Here is a 22,957-nt window from a genome sequence, read left to right as displayed (position 1 = left end):
TGTGTGCATCTCTGTATCTGTGTGTTTGTGTGTGTGTGTCTGTGTGTGTGTCTGTCTGAGTGTGTGTGAGTGTATCTGAGTGTGTGTGTGTGTCTGAGTGTGTGTGTGTCTGAGTGTGTGTGTGTATGTGTGTGTGTGTGTCTGAGTGTGTGTCTGTGTGTGTGTATGTGTGTCTGAGTGTGTGTGTGTCTGAGTGTGTGTGTGTGTCTGAGTGTGTGTGTGTCTGAGTGTGTGTGTGTGTGTGTGTGTGTGTGTCTGAGTGTGTGTGTGTGTGTCTGAGTGTGTGTGTCTGTGTGTGTGTGTGTCTGAGTGTGTGTGTGTGTGTCTGAGTGTGTGTGTGTCTGAGAGAGAGAGAGTGTGTGTCAGGGAGAGGGAGAGAGAGTGTCAGGCCCCTGTCCCTGTGCCTGTGTCCCTGTCCCTGTGTGCCTGTGTCCCTGTGCCTGTGTTCCTGTCCCTGTGTCCCTGTGCCTGTGTCCCTGTGTCCCTGTGTCCCTGTCCCTGTGTGCCTGTGTCCATGTGCCTGTGTCCCTGTGCCCGTGTCCCTGTCCCCCTGTGTGTCTGTGTCCCTGTGCCTGTGTCCCTGTGTCTGTGTCCCTGTGTCTGTGCCTGTGTGCCTGTGCCTGTGTCCCTGTGCCTGTGTCCCTGTCCCTGTGTGCCTGTGTGCCTGTGTGCCTGTGCCTGTGTCCCTGTGTCTGTGTCCCTGTGTCTGTGCCTGTGTCCCTGTGTCTGTGTCCCTGTGCCTGTGTCCCTGTGCCTGTGTCCCTGTGCCTGTGTGCCTGTGTGCCTGTGTGCCTGTGCCTGTGTCCCTGTGCCTGTGTCCCTGTCCCCGTGTCCCTGTGTCTGCGTCCCTGTCCCTGTCCCTGTGTCCCTGTGCCTGTGTCACTGTGCCTGTGTCCCTGTCCCTGTGTCCCTGTCCCTGTGTCCCTGTGTCCCTGTGTCCGTGTCCCTGTGCCTGTGTCCCTGTGCCTGTGTGCCTGTGTCCCTGTCCCTGTGTGCCTGTGTCCCTGTCCCCCTGTGTCCGTGTCCCTGTGTCCCTGTCCCCCTGTCCCTGTGCCCCTGTGTCCGTGTGCCTGTGCCCCTGTCCCTCTGTGTCCCTGTGCCTGTGTCCCTGTGTGCCTGTGTCCCTGTGTGCCTGTGCCTCTGTCTGTCTCTCCCTCTCTCTCTCTCTGCCTCTCTCCCTCCCTCTCTGCCTCTCTCTCTGCCTCTCTCTCCCTCTCTCTCTGCCTCTCTCTCTGCCTCTCTCTCTCTCTGCCTCTCTCTCTCTGCCTCTCTCTCTCTCTCTGCCTCCCTCTCTCTCTCTGCCTCCCTCTCTCTCTCTGCCTCCCTCTCTCTCTGCCACTCTCTCTCTCTCTGCCTCTCTCTTTCTCTGCCTCTCTCTCTCTCTGCCTCTCTCTCCCTCTCTCTCTGCCTCTCTCTCTCTGCCTCTCTCTCTCTGCCTCTCTCTCGCTCTCTCTGCCTCTCTCTCTCTCTGCCTCTCTCTCCCCCTCTCTCTCTCTGCCTCTCTCTGTCTCTCTCTCTCTGCCTCTCTCTCTCTCCCTCTCTCTCTCTCTGCCTCTCTCTGTCTCTGCCTCTCTCTCTGTCTCTGCCTCTCTCTGTCTCTGCCTCTCTCTCTCTCTGCCTCTCTCTCTATCTGCCTCTCTCTCTCTCTGCCTCTCTCTCTCTCTGCCTCTCTCTCTCTGCCTCTCTCTGTCTCTGCCTCTCTCTCTCTGCCTCTCTCTCTCTCTGCCTCTCTCTCCCCGTCTCTCTCTGTCTCTGCCTCTCTCTCTGTCTCTGCCTCTCTCTGTCTCTGCCTCTCTCTCTCTCTGCCTCTCTCTCTCTCTGCCTCTCTCTCTCTCTGCCTCTCTCTCTCTCTGCCTCTCTCTCTCTGCCTCTCTCTGTCTCTGCCTCTCTCTCTCTGCCTCTCTCTCTCTCTGCCTCTCTCTCCCCGTCTCTCTCTCTGCCTCTCTCTCTCTGCCTCTCTCTGTCTCTCTCTCTCTGCCTCTCTCTCTCTCTGCCTCTCTCTGTCTCTGCCTCTCTCTCTGTCTCTGCCTCTCTCTGTCTCTGCCTCTCTCTCTCTCTGCCTCTCTCTCTATCTGCCTCTCTCTCTCTCTCTCTCTGTCTCTCTCTGTCTCTGCCTCTCTCTGTCTCTGCCCTTCTCTGTCTCTGCCTCTCTCTGTCTCTCGTTTTTATCTTAACTGCCCTATACCTACACCGAAATAACCTATTCTGCTTTCTTCCGGATCTGACTCAAGTTTCTCACGGGGGACATCGGAAGACAGGTAGGAAACACCTCCCCTCCAGTATAGTACCTTGAGGGACTGCGGATCAAGTAAGATCCCAGGCGGGATTGCTGCTTTGGAAATCAAGAGCGGCATCCTGACACTGGTTAATGGGTTCAGAAGTCATTCACATCTGGCTTTTTTATTTTTTATTTTCGTTTTGTGAGGTACACACACACACACACACACACACACACACACACACACACACACACACACACACACACACACACACACAGTACTTTTCGAAATAAACCTACGTTTCTATGAAAATTTAAGTTTTTGTTTTTTTGCGGGCCACCTAGACTTAAACCTTGTTTATTTGGCCCTTGTTAGCATTTGAGTTTGACATGCTTGCTCTAGATTGACTCAAGAGTGCTAAAGATAACTTAGAGAGCTTTAAAAGAATGTGAAAGCAATATAATTGGCTGTAACAACACAGACATAAGGTAGAGGGACAGAGAGGGTAGAATATAAAATCAAAAACAGCATGACATAAGCTCCTTAAAGCTGCAGTTCAGTCAATATCCTGCATGTGTGTTTTTTTTTAATAAATCAGTTCTGTAGTAAGAAAAAATACTTTTAGCATTTTCTGTTTTTAAAAAAACAACTTTGAAAGACCAATTTTCATGTATTCTATTTTAACAGCCATTTGCTAAGGCACTGCCCCTTCATGTCACAAGCCCTGGCACACCCCTTTGTCAGCCCTGCCCTCCCTCTAGCACATGTCAGTGCAGGGGTGCTCATGAATATTCATGAGCTTCCACTGAGTGAAAGAAGCAAATAAAAACATATACCAGCTCTAATTATGTCACCAAATTTCGCCTATCAATACATGGAGAACGAATTGACTGGCATCTATACAGTTCTTTAGGTAATTAGAGATTGCACACATGAAACTATTGAAGTAAAAAAATAAATTAAAAAAAAAAAAAAAAGACTGAACTGCAGCTTTAATAGAACAACAAAATGTAGTAACAGCAAACAGCAAGCATAAGGGTCTAAACTCTAGATTGACTCAAGAGTGCGGCCTAGTGGTAGAATGCCATAATGGTACCAAGATGTAGAACTCATAACAGACAGTAATGGAATTACAGCAATGGAACAAATACAGGTGACATATCTATAAAAAGGTGACACAGATGTAAAAAAGGGAACCCTGAGAATCTCATCAGGACTCGGAATATCTGGAAAGATAATTTTTTTTATATATATATATAATATTCATAACAGATAAAATAAAATTGATGATCAAATAAAAGCCCCTAAATCAATATCAATATCCACAATTAGATTGGACTGATAAGAAACCTATTCAATGGGCCCCTTCTTGTGCCGGTTCCTGTGTTGCCACAGTACAACATATTTGTGGGCTACACATTCCAAAATCAGAGAAACCCATTCTCTCTGAAGTATATAATGAGTTCCTTGATGTTTTTGATAAAGTCTGTTCTGAAGTTCATCCTCCTCATCGCCCCTTTGACTGTCCCATTGATCTCTTGCCTGGGGCTGTTCTCCCTAAGGCTTTGGTCCCGCTGCGTCCGCGCGTGGCCGCGTTCCTCACCAGCAGGGGTATCCTTCTTGAGCCGGTCCCAGTCCCCCCTCGCTGCACGGCTCACAACGCACTGTGACGCGTCAGCCGCCAGGGGATGCAAAAAAATTGTGATACCGAGCGGTGACGCGTCACGTGGTGCGCTGATGAGCCTATCAGCGGTGGGAGCTGTCAGAGATCTTCCTCCACAAGGCAGGGGGTGGTGTGTGTGTGTGTCATTTGTGGGGGAAGGGGAAGGGAGCGGGAGCTGCTTACCTTGCAGCAGCTCCCTCCTGCAGCCCGGGAGACCGAGCCCGTGGAGGGAGGGGGGGGGGGGGGAGAAGCGGGTCCCTCCGCTCAAACTACGTCCCCCTCCGCTCAAACCACGGCCGCCGCTTCCTACAGACCTCAGATGGCGGTCTGTGCCTCTCAGCGCGCTGCCTGCATGCAGTGCGGGCACGCTGACTGAGGGAGCGGGGCCGTAGCCTAAGTCTAGATCTTACCCTTTGTCCGTGCCTGAGACCAAGGCAATGTCTGAATACATTCAGGAGATTCTGAAAAAAAGTTTCATTAGGAACTCCTCTTCCCCAGCCGGGGCTGGTTTCTTTTTTGTTAAGAAGGATGGTTCATTACGCCCATGCATAGACTATAGAGGTCTTAACAAAATTACCTTAAAGAATCGGTATCCCCTACCACTCATCTCAGAACTGTAACGCCTGTATGCCCGCAGACCTGGCCAGTCTCCAGTACTGAGGTGGGTAAGGGTATAACACGCACCCACAGCAGGGAGGGCGTGCCCGGAGTGTGGTAGTTGCATTGCCGGGCCTGGTGAGTAAGGGTTAACGTTATACTCACGGAGTCCGGGGCGCCAGAAGTCGGAAGGAAATGTCCAAGAGCCAGAGTTCAGGGGTTGAAGAGAGCAGCGTAGTGATGTCCGAAAGCCAGGGTACAAGGGCAGGAGAAGGCAGCATAGTCAAGTCCAAAGCAGAGTTCAAGTTCAAACCAAAGGAATCCAAACAGGGGCAGGGACAGGAAACAGCGCTGAAACAGACAAGGGAGCTAGGCATAGAGAAAAACACAGTACAAGTGCGCAACTATAATTAATAAACAATGTGAATTAAGTAAAGTGAAATAACCACTAAATACCCAAGTGAGTATAAGTAACTAGGTTACCAATGAGGAGCGTCTGCTGCTATGATAGGGTGGTCCAAGACCCTAAATCTAGACAAAACAAAACACAAACAGCGCACAACGCTCATGGTGAAGTATGAATGAACAATTTATATTTAAAAATAATTCAAGGTTCTGCGTACATCAGAAAAAAGTTAAACAGGCATGTAACTGTAACTCAGACAGTTGTTACCACTCAGGCATCAGAACACAGGAGGAGGCTGCAGCGAATCACCCATTCTCAGGAGTCTGCAATCATATCACGCTGTGCTCTCATCTGCTGGGCTTTTGAAAGCGGAGGGTCCCTTTGTAGCTTCCACGTAGTCAAAGTGAGCAAGTCCCAAACTCCGTTGAGGAGTAGCTGATGGAGGGACAGTCTTACCGATCAGTGTTAGCTCTGCCCCTCACGCCAGCACACTGAACGCCGATACACGCCGACGAACAAAGATGACGTCACTGGATAGGCGTCAACCAGGAAGGTGCCGAAATCAAGCTCTCACTTAGCCAGAAAAGGGATGAAATACTGGGGTACTGACAGATCAATAAAAGTACAATTCCAACGCGTTTCGTAGCAACTATAAAGGCCACTTCATCAGGGAATGAAAGCAGTGAGCAAATGGTCACATTAAATACCTTCTAGAGATCTGCAATAGGTTCATTGTTAATAGCAAAACAACCAATAGACAGTAGGCACACCGCATTGGTATTCAGCTGTAAAGCTGATTAGTCTAATGATCAGCAAGTAAAAAGGAAGACAGCAGAGTGATCTCCCACAGATCCCTTTTACCACTGCACAGACAGGCTAATGGAATAGATAGCAAGGATGTAGTGCTTCTTGATATAGATGGGAGTGAACTATAGGGGAGACCCCGGTAATCGCACCCAATACTAGGAATGATCAATTACCTAAAAACGCCTTATGGGCAAAACAATAAACTTTTATTAAACATATATATTCACACACAGTATAACGACGCAATAAATCAGTGGGTAATAAAAGCAACTAAAACACAGGTGCGGGTATATACAGGAGGTAAATATTAGATTAATATCTATAAATCTAATTCATAAATGAAGCCCTCCTGATAGATAGCTCCGATGGCTCAGATACCACCTCCTACCTTGAGAAAGCGCCAGCCCCCGAGCGCGAAACGTACGTCGGGATGACGTCATCGCGTTGACGTTGGAGGTCACGGGTGAGATCGCTCCCTTACTGGGGAGGGAGGGTGCAAGTCTGTGTACCGGAGGTTTGGCTATTTTTAGCGATTTAGCCTGAATAGTGCACTATATAGGCCATTGCCGTTAGCTGTGGGCTTAAGAGTGAGGGCTGCACATGATATACATGGTGGCAGTGTAATCATTTGAACACTGCCACATGCAGTCACACTGACCATGGCACTTTCTGCACTACCAACGATTGATATAGACTGAGGCACTTTTCTCTGGTACTGCCACACTAGCAGCATTATATACACTTCCACTACACCCTTCCCTGGAATTAGGTGGTTGATTTTGCCATTATATTAGCTAGTATTATCCGCTATACCTACATTATCAGGCACCACTATCCCCACCGCACACCTCCCCCATCGGAGCTATCTATCAGGAGGGCTTCATTTATGAATTAGATTTATAGATATCAATCTAATATTTACCTCCTGTATATACCCGCACCTGTGTTTTAGTTGTTTTTATTACCCACTGATTTATTGCGTTGTTATACTGTGTGTGATTATATATGTTTAATAAAAGTTTATTGTTTTGCCCATAAGGCGTTTTTAGGTAATTGATCATTCCTAGTATTGGGTGCGATTACCGGGGTCTCCCCTATAGTTCACTCCCATCTATATCAAGAAGCACTACATCCTTGCTATCTATTCCATTAGCCTGTCTGTGCAGTGGTAAAAGGGATCTGTGGGAGATCACTGCTGTCTTCCTTTTTACTTGCTATGCCAGTACCATCCCTTTGCACCGTCTATATTATCTGCTATCTGGTGAGCGGTATACTATTAGTTATTTTTAATCTAATGATCAGCAACAATACATACAGAGTTATATAAACAAATAAAATACAATTTAATGCATAAAAATAAATAAAAAATCTAAATAAAAAATCTAAATGGCTAGCAATTGTCAAAGATTCAGCTCCATATTGGTACTAAAAGATATAGAAACAAAGGATTAGTTACATAATTCACATCCACAGGTATTAGCCTCAGGCATGAAGGAAAACCAATGAATTTAGTACAAAGACCAGATATCAACATCTTCACTTAACCCCTTAGGGGAAAGGGACTGTAATTGGTAAATCCAATAAATCTCTTGAACAGACAGATCTTTAATTCTATCACCTCCTCTCCTACCTTTAGGGACAATCTTAATCCCCCTAAATCTAAGAGTGGAGGGATCCTTATTGTGATACCTTAAAAAAATGTTTAGATAGACTATGTTTATCATAACCATGTTTTATATTTCTAATGTGCTCTTGGATTCACACTTTGGGACATCGCTTAGTGCGTCCCACATATTGAATATTACAAGCACACTCTATTAAATATACTACATGGGTTGAGTTACAATTAATGAAATCCTCAATTTGAAACTCTTCATTTGTTATAGCTGACTTAAATGTAGTATTACCTTTATGTAAATATTTACATGCAGAACAGTTTCCGCATGCAAAATTCCCAATGGGTTTACTTAACCAAAGCTTATCTCTAGCATTATGAGGAGGAAAAACATCACTTGGCGCCAGTGTGATCATATTTCATTAACACCTAAATTTATCTATAGAAAAGCTAGGAGTCTTAAAGACACACTGGCGCCAAGTGCACATTAGAAATATAAAACATGGTTATGATAAACATAGTCTATCTAAACATTTTTTAAGATATCACAATAAGGATCCCTCCACTCTTAGATTTAGGGGGATTAAGATTGTCCCTAAAGGTAGGAGAGGAGGTGATAGAATTAAAGATCTGTCTGTTCAAGAGACTTATTTGATTTGCCAATTACAGTCCCTTTCCCCTAAGGGGTTAAATGAAGATGTTGATATCTGGTCTTTGTACTAAATTCATTGGTTTTCCTTCATGCCTGAGGCTATTACCCATGGATGTGAATTATGTAACTAATCCATTGTTTCTATATCTTTTAGTACAAACATGGTGCTTAATCTTTGACAATTGCTAGTCATTTAGAATTTTAAATTTAGATTCTTTATTTTTATGCATTAAATTGTATTTTATTTGTTTATATAACTCTGTATGTATTGTTGCTGATCATTAGACTATTCAGCTTTACAGCTGAATATCAATGCGGTGTGCCTACTGTCTATTGGTTGTTTTGCTATTAACAATTAACCTATGGGGGGTAGGGAGGAGAGAGGATGGGGGGGTAGGGAGGAGAGAGGATGGGGGGGGGGGGGGGTAGGGAGGAGAGAGGATGGGGGGGTAGGGAGGAGAGAGGATGGGGGGGGGTAGGGAGGAGAGAGGATGGGGGGGTAGGGAGGAGAGAGGAGATAGGATAGAGGGAGAGGGAGGAGATAGTATGGGGGGAGAGGGAGGAGATGGGATGGGTGAGATAGGGAGGAGATAGGATGGGGGGAGAGGGAGGGGAGAGGATGGGCGAGGGGTAGGGAGGAGAGAGGATGGGGTGGGGAGAGGGAGGAGAGATGATGGGGGGTAGGGAGGAGAGAGGATGGCTTGGGGAGAGGGAGGAGAGAAGATGGGGGGAGATAGGATGGGGGGGAGGAGATAGGATGGGGGAGAGGGAGGAGAGAGGGACAATGGAGGACGGGGGAGACAGGGGGAGCGGGAGGAGATGGGATGGTGGTGAGGGAGGAGATTGTATGGGTGAGAGGGAGGAGAGAGGGTGGGGGGGGGAGGAGGAGAGAGGGTGGGGGGGGGAGGAGAGAGGGTGGGGGGGGGGGAGAGGGAGGAGAGAGGGTGGGGGGGGGGGGGGGAGGGAGGAGAGAAGATGGGGAGAGGGAGGAGGGGCATAGTCTGTGATTTAAATTTGTTTCCTAATTTTTTTAATGATTCCCGGTTTTTACATCTGAAAATGTGGTTACCCTATATGTGGGGGTGTGTTGTGGGGGTGGGGAGGTGAAGCATCTGTGTTGAATAAACCCATATTACACGCTATATAATTCTATGGGACCATGCAGGGGCCAAATGCTCACCTGGAGCACGTGTGTTTGTTTACATCCGCCCATGTCCTCTTTCCCGCCCACTCACGTGCATGAACAGCCAATCAAAGAGCCTCCCCGCCCATCTTCCCCATACACCCAAACAATGAACGCACGTGGAAACGGCTTCCCTCGTCGCTCATTGGCCCGTATTCTACCCCACCGACCAATCCAAGACGCCCCTCTCCTCCTCTGATACGCGTATTGGCCAGAACGCCTGCGGTGGGCGGGGCTTGGGGAGCGCGAGGTGCGTATTTGAGTCGGTGTTCGCGGCGGGCTCCTGGTTATAATCCTGCGGACGGTCGCTGTGTCTGGGCCAGAGGTTACTTTTTTTTTTTGCCCGCACCCGGTTTATTCTCTTGTTTGCGGAGCCTGCCCGTCTCATACTTCTCCGCCCCATCATGCCGTTGACCAAGTTCCGCAAGGTGGTGATCCTCGGATACTGCTCGGTCGGTGAGTGCTGGTCGCGCGGCTCCCGCGCGGGACGTACATGGCTCTGTGTGATCATACCCGTATCATCGCTTATTTTATTGTAATAACTTTGCATATGTGTGGCTTGGGGTGTGATTGTATATTACGTGTGTGGTGGCTTGGGGGTGTGTGTATGTGATTGTGGCACGTGTGTGGTGGCTGGGGGGGCTTTGTGTGTGATTGTGGCACTGTGTGTGTGGTGGGTGGGGGTGGTTGTGGGGGGTGGTGCGGGTAAGGGTGGTTGTGGGGGGTGGTGCGGGTAAGGGTGGTTGTGGGGGGTGGTGCGGGTAAGGGTGGTTGTGGGGGGTGGTGCGGGTAAGGGTGGTTGTGGGGGGTGGTTGTGGGGGGTGGTGCGGGTAAGGGTGGATGTGGGGGGGGGTGCGGGAAGGGTGGATGTGGGGAGGGGGGGTGCGGGAAGGGTGACTGTGGATGGGTGGCTGTGGGGGGAGGGGGTGTGGGGTGAGGGGGTGTGTGGATGGCTGTGGGGAAGGGTGGATGTGGGGGGAGGGGGTGTGTTGATGGCTGTGGGGGGAGGGGGTGTGTGGATGGCTGTGGGGAAGGGTGGATGTGGGGGGAGGGGGTGTGTGGATGGCTGTGGGGAAGGGTGGATGTGGGGGGAGGGGGTGTGGATGGCTGTGGGGAAGGGTGGATGTGGGGGGAGGGGGTGTGTGGATGGCTGTGGGGAAGGCTGGATGTGGTGTTTGCGGGGGACAGTCTGGTTGCTGAAGAGTGATTTTGTATACTACAGAATTTAGGTTTGCTGAGTCTTCAACAAATTGCACCTGAGTGAGCTGAGGTGCTGGCCTCTTCCTGTCTCATTAGCCCCCTGAGGACTTGGCAGTGATTTTCAAGCATTACTCCTGTGTTCATATAAGGAGAGTGTAACATTACATATGGTTTAATCACTTTGGTCTGGTGATTTGGATAACGGGTTGGTGGGCGCATGTTATCTGAATAGTTTGGCTTTATGGCCTGGGATGTGAGGTGTATTCCTTATGCATGAGTTATGAAACAATTTCTCTAATGCTGTGATCTCCCCAACAGGTAAATCTTCTCTGGCTCTTCAGTTTGTCAAGGGGGATTTCAACGAGGATTATGATCCTACCATTCAGAACAGTAAGTGGCTTGCTGTGTGGGGGTGGGGATTAAATGAAGGTGGCACTAGCTCGTGCTTAATTTGGATCTTCTTACAGCTTGGAGCAAAACTTTGGTTATTGGGTTTGATGAGTATGACCTGCAGCTGATGGACACGGCCGGGCAGGTGAGTGGTGTGTGTGTGTGTGTGTGTGTTTGTCTCTGTGTTAGGAGATGGTGTAGTGGGATGTGTTAAATGGCCTTATCCCTTTCTTTTAGGATGAATATTCCTTGATGCCTCATTCATTTGTTCTCTGTATCCATGGATATGTTCTAGTTTACTCTGTCACTTCCTTGAAAAGGTAAATTCCTTCTTTTCATTCTGTCTTGTGGTTTGTTTGATCCTGCTGATGGCTCTAAGAAAATTCAACATTGTGCCTAACTTTCTGCGATGCATTTGCATTCAGCACACCTAGTTCTAAAGTCTTAAAATGCAAAATCTCTCAAATGGTGTTTTTATTGCACAGGTAACGTTTTGCAGTATTGTTTGCTTGTGCGCAAATGTATAGATCTTCTTTGTGCCGACTTCCTATTCCTTTCTCACAGCTTTCAGATAGCCAATGAGATTCATGCAAAGCTCCAGGAAAAGAGAGGGAAGTCCCGGTAAGTGTCCTCATTTTTGTTCCTTGGCTTAGATTCCATAACATCATATGCAGAAGGTGCTTGCCAATAGATTCCCCTCTCACCCCTCTCCAATGTTACTTCCTTTTTGTTCCTGTACTGATGTCATAGGGAAAGCATCCTCTTTTAATTTTTTTTTTTTAATAGAAATATTGTACGTTGGTCATAGTGGTTTACTAAAAATAACATTGTGGCATTTGGCTACGGCCCATGGTTTAGGAATTGCTTGCCTAGCTCGTATATTCATCGTATATATTCTGTCATATATTTTATGCAATGTCAGGATTTAAACTTTGTTTAGTTGTAAACAAATAAATTGTGCCTTCCGGTTCAGTACTCTATTGCAACTTCAATATGTTGATAATTGGAGACCGGATCCTTATCTAACCTTTTTACAGCACGATAGTCATGACGAGAGTCTTTTGGTGCTTTAAAATGCAAACGTCACATTATTTCATTCATGTAAATATTTCTGTGCTGAGTACTTTCAACATAATTGAACTGTGTTTGTCTCATGTGCAGAATGCCCATTGTCCTGGTTGGAAATAAGAATGACCTCCCATCCCACAAGTAAGGGTTCATCTTTCTTTTGTTGTCCCACCTTTCCTTGTTGTCTAGACAATTACATTCAAAGTCTTTGTGCTCTTTCTGCAGCCGCGAAGTGAAGATGGAAGATGGCAAGAAGCTGGCAGATTCCTGGGGAGCTGCGTTTATGGAGGCCTCGGCGAAAGACTCAGAGGTACAGTCTCTTACAGGAACAATAACTTATTGGGTGCTTGCAAATAGCAAGCTACATACATCAATTCATTATTTCATATTTATTTTTGAACCCCTATTCACATTTTATTCAAAAGTAATAGACTATAGAGGAAAAACCTAGCTTCAGTCACCTGGCATTCATACACTTGAAATACAGGGTGTATGGCATGTGTAAAACAACTCCAATAAACACTTAAAAGGCCCCTTTTTCTTATGGCAGGAATTCTATAAATTTGCAAGTGTGCTTATATAAAATACGTATGGTAATGGCAGCTGTCTCTTTCCATCGCATTGTAAAATGACTCCACCTAACCCAGTTTCCATTCTGTAACCAATCCATGTGTGATTGTCAAATACCAGAGCACAGTATTTGGCTCAGCATTTACCCAAACGCTGGAAATAACCACTTTGGGAAACCGACACGGTTGTTCTTGGTGGTCTTGAGTAGGCTTTGTGTAGTGTTTGATGGGCAACAATTTCATTGCACTCGCCTCTGATGCACACAATTTGCCCTCCTATGACTTGTTTATCTCCCAATTCCCCACCCCCCTCTTTTGTAGAAGAGTCACCTGATCTTCACCAAAATCATTGAGGAAATTGACCGAGTGGAGAGTTCCTTCTGCTATAAAAGAAAATGCCAGGTCATGTGAACGCCTGACCGGCAGTGCAGCAGAGGAATTCGTGGCTGTTGGCAATCCGTTCAGCCACCAACTATTGGCTGCAGGACGGTTATGCACAGATCAATGCAATTCTTTTGAACATGGGAGAAAGGTGCTTGTGTTCCCTCTGTCTGTGTCCTTTATCTGTGTTCGACAATATCCTCCCTACAGACCATGTTTCTATTACTCCCTTTACTGCCAGGAACTGAACTGGTCTGATTTGACTCTTCTGCTCTGGAAGTATTGCTACGTTATCTGCGTCGCATGGATAAGTGTGGACTATAACACTTGTTGCTTTTAGGATACTGGGGCCTTATGGGTGGACCTGTCATTTGCACAAATTGGCAATAATGCTGTATTACTGTTTACATTATTTTATACATCTTTTTTTTTTTTTGTTGTAAACTACAGTCTATTTGTTTAGTTATACAATATTATGTTTAGGAGAGAAAATTATGTGAAGCCTATTAATGTTATTTTCATTCATGGAATTGCCCAGAATGTTGATGCTTGAAAATTGTACATGTGTGTTAACCATTTAAATGCTGATGCTGTTTCTCTGCCCCTTTTCATGGGGAGCGGCGCTGGTTATTTTGTTTACACCTTCAGCACTGGTGGGCTTGCATTGTGTTGTATGTCCCTCTGTGCTGAATGGATTCATCTGATTATTGGGGAGAGACGAAGGTTCCATGATAATACATGACTACATGCATGTAAATGTGCCTTTGTGATCACATCTAGCCAGTGATATCTCAACCCCTAGATGAGAATACATTTTTAATTTAGTATTTTCAGGCACATGGCTAATTACTTTTTAATTTGTTTTGATAATTTTAATTGTGCCTGTCATAGGCAGCCCGGGACTTGGGGCTATGTATATTTTTGATCTGTTTCAATAAGTAATATGCAGATTTAGTTTTATTGGTGATGTAAATAATTTGTGGATTTGATTCCTTACGCTTTTATTCATTCCTGAAATGCAAGTGTTTCCGTTTTATGTTTCCCATTCTAGTTGACTTGAAAGTATTATAAGTAATGTATACATGTGAACTTTTTGTTTTTGTTCCCAAATGTATAAAACCAATACAAATCTTTAAATCACTTGAATAAAGTTATGATACAATTACATTTGGGGTATTTTATGCTTTTCAGCCCAGCAGGAAAAGAAGCATTTATTTTTTTTGCATGTGAACTAGTGTAAGTCGGTACGGGTTTCTCTGTAAAAACTCTTCACATCAACAAGCGTCTTGCTTTGACAGGCTAACTTTCCGTTTTAACTCAAAATGCGTTCCAACTTCTTGTGCCTTGCCCTAGCGCGTCTATATAGTTTCACAATATTACAGATGATCCTATGAATGCTCTAGTATTTTACCTTGCTACTAGGTTTGAGCTGTCGGCAAATGCAACTTCATAATGGAGTGTTTCCCAACCTGGTAAGCCGAGTGACAGGAGGGACACTGTTTGCGATACAAGGGGGCCAAGATAAAACTGGGGAGAGTAGCCTATAGTCACAGTTTCACTGCACCTCCCCTTGCCTGGGAACCTGTGGATTAGCATCTTGCACTCATTGCCTGCCTACTTTTTGAAAGACAATATTGTAATATTGTGCAGCACTTGAGGGGAGTAGAAAAATATTCTACCGCTGGATCTACTTAAAGCATAAATTATTAAGCATCTCCAAAACCATGCTCGGCAATATATCAATGTGACGGTAAGGGTAGGTTTGGCTGCTCTTACAGGTTAGGCCTGCCATTACCCCTACCTGTCAATATAATTGATGTATTTAAAGTCCTATATCTTTATACTGTGCCCATATAGGGCTGATGTGATACTCTATAGCCTGGTTTCCAGCACATTGGGACTGTAATGTTTTAAATGTGCAGTCCTTTTGTGTAGAGGACAGATATAAAAGTATCCAGCCTCAGCACAAAGATCCTGGATGAGAAGGTGAATGGTTTGGGATATTGGCAAGTGAGGCAGGGCTTTAAACGCAGGTGTGGTGAAAATGGCTCCCACAGGAGGACCTTTTTTTGGCCAAGACACTGTCGCCTATCCCTTCAGGGGGCGTTGGGAGGGCCAGGTGAACCGTTGCCAGGACTGCCCTATAGGTGTTTTTTTTTTTTTTTTTTTTTTTTTTTTTCTGTTGGCCCACCCAACTTAAGGCTGTCCTGGAAGTCTGGTAACCTCCCTTTGCTCAGGATTGGTCCAATGCATGCAGGTGAGCAGTCACTTGCTGTTTGGACCGCAAAGATAATCTGCTTGGATTAAGCCCACCATCCTCCATGTTGGTGGATGGAGACCGAGGGATATGAGTAGGAACCCAGCTTTGCTTCCAGTCTTGTGTGGAAGACACTTAACTTCGTAAATGTAATCAGTGTTCCGGAGGCTTGTGGAGGAAAGCAACAACAGGGAATATAAAACTGGCTTGCGGAGAGCAAGGCCGTGCTGCCCATACTAACGAGGACAGCAGTGCAAATTGGGAATGTGTATTGGGGTAAGCTTCTGGACAGAGATCCCTACACCTAGGACTTAAGGTTGTTCAACCATTGTGTGTGTGTGTGTGTGTGTGTGTGGTGTCACGATAGCTCACAGGGTTATAATATACACCAAATTACTGGGTTGAATTGAATACTACTGTGATATGATAAATAGATTTTATTCCTTCAAATAAGGTGGACACACAATGTTGGACAAATAACAAACGGAATATTTACACTTACTTTGGATGGGGACCATGAAGTAGCCAGGATTCAGGCTAGCAACTCATTCAGCAATACGGGATACAAATGAGGACCACTGGGTAGAGGGCTTACAGTCTCTTAAATATATTTTAGCCTCTACTCCTTAACATTGGGACCCAGGTATTGGAGAACAATTATCTGGACCCAATTAACTCTTGCCAGCTCACATGGTAAGCAAGCTGGTACAGTACATGCCCCCTTGTAGGTGGGACATGCGCACACACTGTCAGTCAGAGTCCCATTTAGTGCACCCCACTCTTAAGCCTGGTTCCTCTGAGTCTACCATCTGTATTTCTTCACAGGGAAAGGCTGACTGGAAGTGTGATTTGTGGCCCTTAAACATAAACAGCCAGGTCCTGCTATCTCTCCCCCCTGCATCCTCAATCTGGGAGGTGAAGCCTTGATCCGGACAAAGCACGCAGACACACCGGCGCCTGGTGGCTCATTACAATTCCACAGCGCCAGGAACTTTCGTGGGCTAATTGGGTAGCCCTGACTATACAGAAATATATCACAAAAAGAAAAAAGAGATTGCCCGATCCTAGTGCAATATGTAAAATAATATCATTTAATATACAAAAAAGAGTCCAACAATTTAAAACTCACAAACAACATGAATAAAAGAGCATTTTATGTGTAATAGTCATGCACCAAACACAGGAACTCTGCTGCTCTGCTCACACGCCTCTCCACTGCACATGATCAGGACATTTATCACAATTTATATATATCAAAAATATTCCGTTCGGTTAATCTGAGAGGGCTGACACCTGCCATGCAATCCTGACTCGGGTTTCTGTCTCGTGGCCAAATTTCAGCACTCCAGGTATTACCAACCCAGAGATAAAGTTTTTAGGTCCGAAACCTCATTTCAAAACCAGCAATAATTGCAACAGCCCTGTAACCTCGGCATAGGAATACATGGCATTCTGTATGTCACTGCAAATTGTGGCCAAAAAGGCGGAAAGGGGAACAAAGGGCCATAAACATTCAAACACAGTTAATCCCTTCCCTCCCGGCCTGATCCCAGTGTAGATGTTTGGTGCAGTCACGTCAAAGGGCGGGAACACATAAAACAAAGGGGAATACATTTTGTGCTGAAGCATGGGACTGCAGAAATACATGTATACGATTCCATTAACCCCTTGCATCTTGCACGATTGTAGGGGCTGCCAACTGGGGGATGGCCCCTTTATTACACGCCTGGCAAGCCCATCATGACACCTCCCCTTCTCAATGGGTGCCTTGCGGCCCATTATCCCATCCGGGAAATTGGTCACCACCGGCACCATTGAAGAACACAAATCCAGAGGGGTTTTCTTTGAGAGAGAGTTCCTCTGCATTACATTGCTCACTGTCCCTGTTAGGTTGGATAGTGAAATCCAAGTCTTGCAAAGCAGGGGTCCAACATAACAGTCCCACATTCTCCCCTGATACCCTCTGCAACCCACCCAATGAATGGTGGACAGGGGCCACAGCGAAGTGCCCCCCATACAAATATGGCGGTCCTTTGCACAAAGCCTAGAAGGCATCTTCCAAGGCAGGAGACCAGCTAATAAGCACAGACCGTCGCTTTCTGGTCAAGTCAGTCAGGATGGAAGTCACAACCTTCTCTTGTAAGGACCCCATCTGCTCTTGCCCTGGGACCACCTGCAAATCCTCCTGCAGACCTACTCCTACATCCCCTACCATATTCTCCCCTAGGGCTATCCCCACGCAGAGTGGCATCACTGCTACACCACAGAAGCCACTGGGAATGCTGACCACTGCCCTCTCCCTTGCCCCCTGGGTCAAGGGAATCCACCAGTAACTGGGATTCCTAATGCTCAGATGCTTTGCCCCTGCCCCCTCAGCAATGTGGGAGATGAAACAAGCACCTGATACCCTCTCTGCCCTGGGCTGCCAGTAGACCACACAGAAGTGAGTAACATCCCCCTTCTCAAGCAATGGGACTACTGAACCACCCCAAGGACCCGGAGATGGGTCACCTACCTCTAGGGCTAGCATCTCTCCTCCCTCCTTCACTATGCTGCCCTCCCCTGTGAGCCCTGGGAAATCAGTCATGGGTGTTTTCCCTGGCAGGTCAATACAAAGGGTCCTATGCTTTTCCAGCCCAGCCCTAGCCTCTGCCTTCTGCCTGACACTCCACTGACCCCCTATCTCCCCCTGCTCCACAGTGCCTCCCTGCCTAGCCTCCCCTAGGACCAGCACTTCTCCTTCTGCTACCTCTGGCTGCCCATCTACCTGCAGCCCTCCCTCACTCAGATTCCCCCTAGGCAATCCTAACCTAGTTACAGGGACTACCTGTGGGAGCACCTCTCCCTGAAGCTTTTTCCCCATTACTGAGGATGAGCTCAGGGGCATCTGTGCAGATGCAACCGCCTTAGCTCTGGCTGGCAGGTACCCCTGGGGTGATCTAACTTTGCCACGCCCCCTGATACCTCCAGCCCATAGCAAGGCTGCAACATGGAGGTTCTAATCCGAGAGACACCCTGATGCTTTGCCAGGGTAATGGGGAAGCTTAACTGTCCTACCAGCTGCCTTTCCTCCCTGGCTACCACTAGCCCATCCAGCCCCCTCCTAGGCAATTCTATCCTAGCAAAGTGTTAGTGTGCTAACACTTTTCCCTGAAACGGTTCCCTCATTATCGGGGATGAGTTCAGGGGTATCTGTGCAGACACAACCACTTTAGCTCCCGACTAGCAGTTATCCCTGTGGTGGTCTAACTTTGCCACGGCCCTGATACCTCCAGCCCATAGCAAATCTAAAACAGGGAGACTCTAATTCGAGAGACCCCCTGATGCTCCACCGGGGTAATAGGGAAGTCTACCTGTGCTAGCTGCTGTCTGTCCCCCTGGGGAACCACTAACGGTCGCTTACAGGTCAGTTCCTCTTCTACCCCCGATATCCCTGTCTTACTAGACAGGGGCCCGCGGTGCCATAGGTAGTAATCAGAGTCCTCCCCTAGCTGAGACTCGAACACCCGAAGTCCCATACCTGCCAGGCTGGGGTCTGATGGCACCGCATCCCTAAACTGAATACCTAACTGTAGCAACCCACCAGTCATTTCTACAGAGGGAAAACTGGGTACAGTAATAGGGAACAGTAAGTCATTGTCAGTCTGCGACTGGGTCTGGCTTACCTCACTGGTCTCCTCAAAGACCTCTGGAAACGTAGGTTCCAATTGCAAGGGAACTGGGGGGGATTCCACTGCGCTCCCTGATGTCGGGCTCCTAGGAATCGCCGCAACTGCAGGCAATTCCCCAGCAAACATGCAGGACGCTGGTTCCAGGTCACTGCCAAGGCGCACCTCAGCAGCTACCCTGGACAAAACACCCTCCCCCTCAAATCTTCTGGCTGCACCAGAATAACAGCAGCACCCAAATCTGGCCTGCAGCCTGCTTGCCGGTCATCAACGGTAACCCTCCGTGGGTGCCTGCTCAGGTCATCTGCAGGCTGCATCTCGACTGATGCACTTGGACATCCTCTGCTCACTGCAGCTGGCACGGGGAGACAAGGGCAGGTTCTCCGTGGGACATCCCTCTGGGGGTTGTTTCCATGGCTGGGCTTGCATCCTCGGTGGGGGTCATCCAGACACGGGCATCTGACCCCTTAGCAGCTTTTGAGCGGTGCCCCTCATGGAGTTCTTCGCCCGACAGCTCACGGTCTAGGTATTGGGCTTTGATGTGGCCCTTCTTGTGACAAATGTAGTACAGTCTCTCAACTTGAAACTCTGCTGTAACTAGGGGGGGTCGAGCGGTTTTCCCCAGCATCACCTCCAGTATCTGGATCAGTTGTGCTGTAGTTGCCCTGAGCAGGGACAGCAGCTGGAAACGCTCTGCAGTTGTGGACTCTTCTCCCAATGCGATCAAGAGAGTTAGGAACTCAGGGAGGGTGAGTCCGGCCATGTAATCAGCCAGTCTCTCAGCCTCCACGGATGCCAAGCCACCAATCTCCAGGTGGCTACCCGTGCCCTCCCTATCTCCTTGCAGCACCAGGGCTAAGTTAACCCTTTGCATTCCGGGCTGGTAGGTGGCTGCTGTAACTGCAGCTGAGGGGCCAGGCCCCTCCGCTTGAGCCAATCTGACTCCAGGATCCTTCCAATCCTCTTCCAGTTGTCCTTGCAGCCCCTGGGCTAAGTTAACCTCTTGTCTTCCTGGCTGGTTGGTGTTTACGGCAGCTGTGGCTTCATGCCCCTTTAGCTTAGCTAGCCGGGCTTCGTGCTCCATTATTGCCTCTTTTCATTGTCCTTTGTCTCTGCCAGTCACAGGCAGCTCATACTCTGCACATTTCTCCTCCATCTGTGCTCGGGACCAGGCTGCATACCGACCTCTACCCTTGCTCATGGTGAAATGCTGCATGCAAGTATGGTGAACAATGAGGTGGTGTTATATCCCATGTTATATGTTGCACAACAGTGTGTCCAATATCACTAGTCTTAGGAACTCGCACTTTTCACGCGTTCCCGCTGTGTTACAGAGTCCCACAGTAAACTGCAACACAGATTTAATTCAGTCTCGCCGCTGCCACCAGTTTTTTTTATAAGCCTGTCACGATGGCTTACAGCAGGCCTGCACAACATGCGGCCCCGCCTAGCCTCTCTGTGCGGCCCGCGATGAGTCCAGCCGGGCGCCAGCTTAATAAATAAATTTAACAAAAAGTTTTTAAAAGGGTGGGGTCATTGGAGGTGCAGGGGGGTCATTGGAGGTGCAAGGGGGGTCATTGGAGGTGCAGGGGGGTCATTGGAGGTGCAAGGGGGGGTCATTGGAGGTGCATGGGGGGTCATTGGAGGTGCAGGGGGGGTCATTGGAGGTGCAGGGGGGGTCATTGGAGGTGAAGGGGGGTCATTGGAGGTGAAGGGGGGGGTCATTGGAGGTGCAGGGGGGGTCATTGGAGGTGAAGGGGGGTCATTGGAGGTGAAGGGGGGGGTCATTGGAGGTGAAGGGTGGAGTCATTGGAGGTGAAGGGGGGAGAATGATATGAGGTGCAGGGGGGGAGAGTGATGTGAGGTGCAGGGGGGGAGAGTGATGTGAGGTGAAGGGGGGGAGTGTGATGTGAGGTGCAGGGGGGAAGAGTGATGTGAGGTGCAGGGGGGGGGAGAGTGGTGTGAGGTGCACAGGGGGAGAAGGATGTGAGGTGCAGGGGGAGAAGGATGTGAGGTGCAGGGGGGTGGGATGTGTGTGGTGTGCAGGGGGGTATTGTGTGTTTGATGTGGAGAGGGAGTATTTTGTGTGTGGGTGAGGGGGAGAGATGGGGTATGAGAGATAGATGGGGAGTATCGCAAAGGTTGATAGTGAGGGGTTCTGGGGGAGATATATGAGGATGATGATGATGATGAGAGGTGCTGGAGGAGAGATGATGATGATGATGATGATTTTACCTGTGCGGCCCAAATTTTTTTTTTCCTTGGAGCAGTTCGGCTTTTCTCGCTTTACGAGTTGTGCAGGCCTGGCTTACAGGGTTATAATATACACCAAATTACTGGGTTGAATTGAATACGACTGTGATATGATAAAGAGATTTTATTCCTTCAAATAAGGTGGATACACAATGTTGGACAAATAACAAACGGAATATTTACACTTACTTGGGATGGGGACCATGAAGTAGCCAGGATTCAGGCTAGCAACTCATTCAGCAATAAAGGATACAAACGAAAACCACTGGGTAGAGGGCTCACAGTCTCTTAAATATATTTTAGCCTCTACTCCTTAACATTGGGACCCAGGTATTGGAGAACAATTATCTGGACCCAATTAACTCTTGCCAGCTCACGTGGGAAGCAAGCTGGTACATGCCCCCTAGTAGGTGGGACATGCGCACACACTGTCAGAGTCCCATTTAGTGCACCCCACTCTTAAGACAAAAAACACAAAAAAACAGCGCTAACCGCATAGTGAAGTATATCAAATTATATTGTTCCATAAAAAAGGTAAGTATTAGGCGTACATTAAGTAAACAGAACAAACGCATTGAGTGCTAAAAGCACAACGAGTTACCACTCAGCAACAGGCGTCAGGCAACACTGGACATCGCAGCAACGGAGATTCATGAGGTCATCGTCACGTCCTCGGTACAGGATCCTGCTGAAATCAAGTCGATCCGATGGAGCTGTCTCTTTTGGAGGAAGATTCCTCCCAGTAGTATCGACAAGCGTGCTCTCGTCGGACTTCCGGGTCGCGTCCAAATGACGTCACAGCGATGCACGTTAGGGTCCTTGTGTATATATATAATACTGGGTATCTGTGTGTGTGTATGTATATATATATATATATATATATATATATATATATATATATATATATATATACAGTGTTCGATAATTATATACATTTACACGCCCGGGGCGTGTGGATTTAACCCCCGGGCGAGTAAATATTGGCCCAAGCAGCACACGTGTGTTTTTTAAATTTCCCCCGCTCGCGCTGCTGTTTTTCCCGCGCTCCCTGCGCGGCTCTCTGCGCAACTCCGGCTCTGCGCAACTTTCCCTCCTCAGTGCTTCCACTCCTCCCCCTTCCGGCAGCCAGCCCCTTCCATGCCTGTCTGCCTCAGGCCCCTGCAGGGCCATCTGTCGCCCCCCCCCCTCCCATCGGGCCATCCGCCCCCGCCTCCCCCCACCCCAATCTCTCCCGGCCTCAGTGACCACCCTCACCCCAATCTCTCCCGGCCTGCGTGACCCGCCCTCACCCCAATCTCTCCCGGCCTCAGTGACCCCCCTCACCCCAATCTCTCCCGGCCTCCATGACCTCCCCTCACCCCAATCTCTCCCGGCCTCCGTGACCCCCCTCACCCCAATCTCTCCCGGCCTCAGTGACCCCCTCACCCCAATCTTTCCTGGCCTCTGTGACTCCCCCTCACCCCAATCTCTCCCGGCCTCAGTGACCCCCCTCACCCCAATCTCTCCCGGCCTCCGTGACCCCCCCTCACCCCAATCTCTCCCGACCTCCGTGACCCCCCCCCTCACCCCAATCTCTCCTGGCCTCCGTGACCCCCCCTCACCCCAATCTCTCCCGGCCTCCGTGACCCCCCCCCGATACCCCAATCTCCCCCCCGACACCCGTGACCCCCCTCGACACCCCAAATCTCCCCACTCACTCCCAATCTCACCTCCAACTCCGTGTCCCCGGCCTCCGTGACCCCGCGTGGCAGCTCGGATCAGCCCGCCGTGAGAAGATGGTCTCCTCCTTCACCATCTTCAGCCACTGAGCTGAGGCTGCCGCTGCCCTCAAGTCCCGGCGTATCTGACACCCGGTGACCAGCCGCATCACTAGCCCCCCCACTCCTCTCTCCCCTGTGTCCGGATCCCTCACTGCCACCCGGTGACCCGCAGCGACAGCCGCCGAGGCCGAGGGCGACATCCGGTTTGCCGCTTCCTCGGCTGTCACAGAGACCGGAGACCACAGCGATCCATGGTGAGTAGGGGGTGG

General features: G+C 48.6%; 2 protein-coding genes across 3 annotated transcripts in view; one reads left to right on the top strand and one right to left on the bottom strand.

Moving 5' to 3' along the window:
• LOC142464336 (uncharacterized) overlaps nucleotides 1-22,957 on the bottom strand; it is an 898,100-nt gene that overhangs the window by 403,525 nt on the left and 471,618 nt on the right. The window lies entirely within an intron of this gene.
• LOC142464340 (GTPase RhebL1-like) lies at nucleotides 9,354-13,915 on the top strand. The gene is made up of 8 exons (XM_075567860.1): nucleotides 9,354-9,598; nucleotides 10,661-10,732; nucleotides 10,810-10,877; nucleotides 10,970-11,052; nucleotides 11,297-11,353; nucleotides 11,894-11,941; nucleotides 12,026-12,110; nucleotides 12,691-13,915. Exons 1-8 carry the CDS (start codon nucleotides 9,547-9,549, stop codon nucleotides 12,778-12,780), a joined length of 555 nt encoding a protein of 184 aa, XP_075423975.1. The 5' UTR covers nucleotides 9,354-9,546; the 3' UTR covers nucleotides 12,781-13,915.

The sequence above is a fragment of the Ascaphus truei genome, chromosome 12, assembly GCF_040206685.1.
Source record: "Ascaphus truei isolate aAscTru1 chromosome 12, aAscTru1.hap1, whole genome shotgun sequence".
NCBI lineage: Eukaryota > Metazoa > Chordata > Amphibia > Anura > Ascaphidae > Ascaphus > Ascaphus truei.
This window is presented reverse-complemented; position numbering and strand designations above follow the sequence as displayed.